This window comes from Mycetomoellerius zeteki, unplaced genomic scaffold, assembly GCF_001594055.1.
Source record: "Mycetomoellerius zeteki isolate Tzet28-1 unplaced genomic scaffold, Tzet1.0 scaffold575, whole genome shotgun sequence".
NCBI lineage: Eukaryota > Metazoa > Arthropoda > Insecta > Hymenoptera > Formicidae > Mycetomoellerius > Mycetomoellerius zeteki.
The window spans coordinates 8331-11397 of NW_017257583.1; the positions used below are offsets into that span (position 1 = coordinate 8331).

The following is a 3067-nucleotide window of genomic DNA, read 5'->3' on the forward strand; positions in this document are numbered from 1 at the left end:
ACTATCCACATGGGTTATTAATGGTTATTAATTTAATGGATTATGACTTTAAATTTCGTGCACTCTTACCGAAAAGTACGTACAATGCCTGCGAATCACGTCCTCATATATACTAAATTTCGGCACATTTCACTTGCGAGAAACCTAATTGATTAAGTTGGGTACTTTAACTACGGATTACGCGTTTATTATACAAGATACGACAAAAGTGTATCAAACCTTATTTGTAGAGGATTTTCCGCTCTGCATTTTTTGTTTGAAAAATTTTTTCATACGATTTGCATTTTTCGAAATAAATACAAAAAACTAAAAAAAATCACGTTTTTTCGACGTTTTTTCGAAATTGCGGCCAAGATACGGCCGAGCGCCAATTTCTGCTGTCATATTTGTTTTCAGGAGCCAAAAATACATCAAAAACACGTGGTCGTTTGTTTCGTTTCGAATATGCAGCTCATCTGAAGGTTTACCGGGCCTTCATTTTTGGCCAGAAGTATTTGTATCTGACGCGTTTGTACGTTTTCGTCACACCCTTATGTCCTCCTATCGCGGAAGCGTGGTGTTCTTTTATTATCTCTTGCCATTGATTCTGCGGTGGCGTAATTATTTCGTTCTTGCAAATGGTTATAGTTACTCCCGAATGACTCAATATATTTCGTAGATTTTCGCGAACTCGTGCCCATGGTACGCTGCCGACGTTTCCTTTACATATAGAGAAAGATTGCAACCCGAGTTCCTTGATGACGTCTAAAAGCGAGTATATAGTTTCTTCTAGAATTTCTTTTTCTGTTATCTCCGATACCTTGTCTTTTATAGCGAGTGTAATTATGTGTTTCTGCTTGTATAGAATCGGTCGGGCGCGCGCGATGGTTACATTTTCTGTTGTGGGTAACATTTTTGCTTGATTTAATGCACGAGCACCTTCGTCACACGGTTCATTTTGTGGAGATATGAATACCACGAGATTATCTTTTCGATTTGGCAAGCTTTCACGTGAGACTTGGAACATTACTTTGTTTTTTTGAGTTAGTTCGTATGGCGTGTTGGCCTTGTCGAATAAGGTAGGTTCATTTTCAGTGTCGTAGTCAGTTTCACTGCTGCTGTCGCTAGTTACTGAATTCCCGTCATCGTCGCTATTCATGTCTTCTAAATCGTCTTGGTTATGGGGATCGTTCGGATCTGTGTCGTTGTTCGTGATTTTGTCGAGGAATTGGGAATCAGTGGTATTTGGTAGATCTGATGTCTCATTTATAGATGTTTCGTTTAATCGAGATATTGGTTCCTTAGGATTTCTTTGGCTGGGGGTATCGTCGTTGGGTTGGTTGGTGCCTTTAGGATTTTCTTTGGACTTCTTTCCTTTTTTACGACTTGGGGTAAATAGTTCATCTAGTTCGCTATCTGCAGAATCATGGAATATGAATGGGAGCGCGGGCTGACTTGGAATAATTGAAGTTACGGGGTTTCTAGATAGGGCGTCTGCGTTGCAATTATTCTTTCCTGCTTTATATACAACGCGGTAGTCGTACTCAGCAAGTTTGAGACGCCAGCGTATTAATCGCGATGTTGGGTCTTTAACAGAATGCACCATTGCAATGGTTTATGGTCAGTTAATATTGTGAATTTATTTCCATATAGATAAGGCCGGAAATGATTCGTGCAATATATTATGGCTAACGATTCCTTCTCTATTGTCGCGTAGTTTTGTTCGGCATTATTAAGTAATCTAGAAGCGTATGCTATCGGTCTGTCTTTACCTACTTCACCTTGGCTAAGTATTCCTCCTATTGCGTAGGCGGAAGCGTCTGTAGTTAAGATAAAAGGCTTGGTAAAATCCGGGTGGATAAGCAGAGGCTCTTCGCACAGGCAATTGCGTAATCTTATAAACGCTTCTTCTTGTGGTTCGCGCCAGTCAAAAGGTTTGTCTTTCTTTAACAACGATGTCAAGGGTTTGGCTATGTGGGAGAAGTTGTTAATGAACCGGCGGTAGTATCCTGCTAATCCGAGGAATTGTTTGATGTTCTTAGCGTTACGCGGTCGTGGGTAATTTCCCACGGCTTCTAATTTCTTGGGGTCCGGTTTTACCCCTGCTTCACTAATTACGTGCCCTAAGTACGTGACTTCCTTCCTTAGGAATTCATATTTATCCGGTTGCAGTTTGAGGTTAGCTTTCCTCAGTCTTTCAGCTAATTTGTTAAATTTCTGCGCGTGTTCCGTCAAACTACTTGCATATATTACGATATCATCTAGGTAGACGAAAAGTTCGATTCCCTGTAACCCTGTTAGAACCTTATCCATTAGCCTTTGGAACGTAGCGGGCGCGTTCTTCAAACCGAACGGCATGCGTTTGTATTCGTAATGACCAAAAGGTGTCGAGAACGCGGTTTTTGAGCATCTTCAGTTTCCATCGGTATTTGGTGGAAACCTGACGCTAGGTCGAAAACACTAAAATACTTCTCGCTGCCTAATTGGTCTAAAATATCCGTGTTATTGGGTAACGGGTACGCGTCTCCAAGGGTTTTCTCGTTTAGGGCCCTAAAGTCTATTACGAGTCTCCATCTCTTGTTACCCTTTGAATCGGCTTTCTTAGGAACTATCCAGAGGGGCGAATTATACGGTGAATCTGATTCCGCTATTATTTTCTGTTCTAACATGTTTCCTACTTGTTGGTTTATCTCTTCCCTATGCACCTGGGGAAATCGATATTGTTTAACGTGGATGGGTTGTCCATCCGTGGTATTGATTTTATGTTTGATAGCGTTAGTGCAGCTCAACTCCTCCGTAGGAAGTTGAAAGAGGTCGTTATGCTTTTCGAGAAGGTTTTCTATGTGACGAGTTTCTTCCACGTTGAGGTGTTCTAACGTAAGCAATGATTTGACTTGATTTAGTCGCTCTCCCTTGTTAATAGATGGTGGGTAGCAACGGCAGTCTGTTGTAGAGCAGCGTTTTATATGAATCGGATTAACAACGCTATACTTTGTGGAGATTGCTATTTCAATAAATCTGCTTACGACCGTAGTTTTTATGATTTTGTTACACGCCATTATATTCATATAGGCCCCGCGTTTCTTTT

At 41.0% G+C, this 3067-nt stretch overlaps 1 protein-coding gene across 1 annotated transcript; it reads right to left on the reverse strand.

Moving 5' to 3' along the window:
• Positions 1-463: 463 nt before the first annotated feature.
• On the reverse strand, positions 464-2292 carry LOC108728013 (uncharacterized). The gene is made up of 2 exons (XM_018456352.1): positions 1752-2292; positions 464-1395 (listed from the first exon to the last, which is right to left on the reverse strand). Exons 1-2 carry the CDS (start codon positions 2290-2292, stop codon positions 464-466), a joined length of 1473 nt encoding a protein of 490 aa, XP_018311854.1.
• Between the last annotated feature and the right edge of the window lie 775 nt (positions 2293-3067).

Excerpts from the sequence above, each read along its gene's own strand:
- LOC108728013 (XM_018456352.1), bottom strand. The coding sequence starts at position 2,292 with ATGGATAAGGTTCTAACAGGGTTACAGGGAATCGAACTTTTCGTCTAC. Across the intron at positions 1,396-1,751 it reads ACTTAGCCAAGGTGAAGTAG|ATAGCGAACTAGATGAACTA; the intron begins GTAAAGACAGAC and ends ATGATTCTGCAG.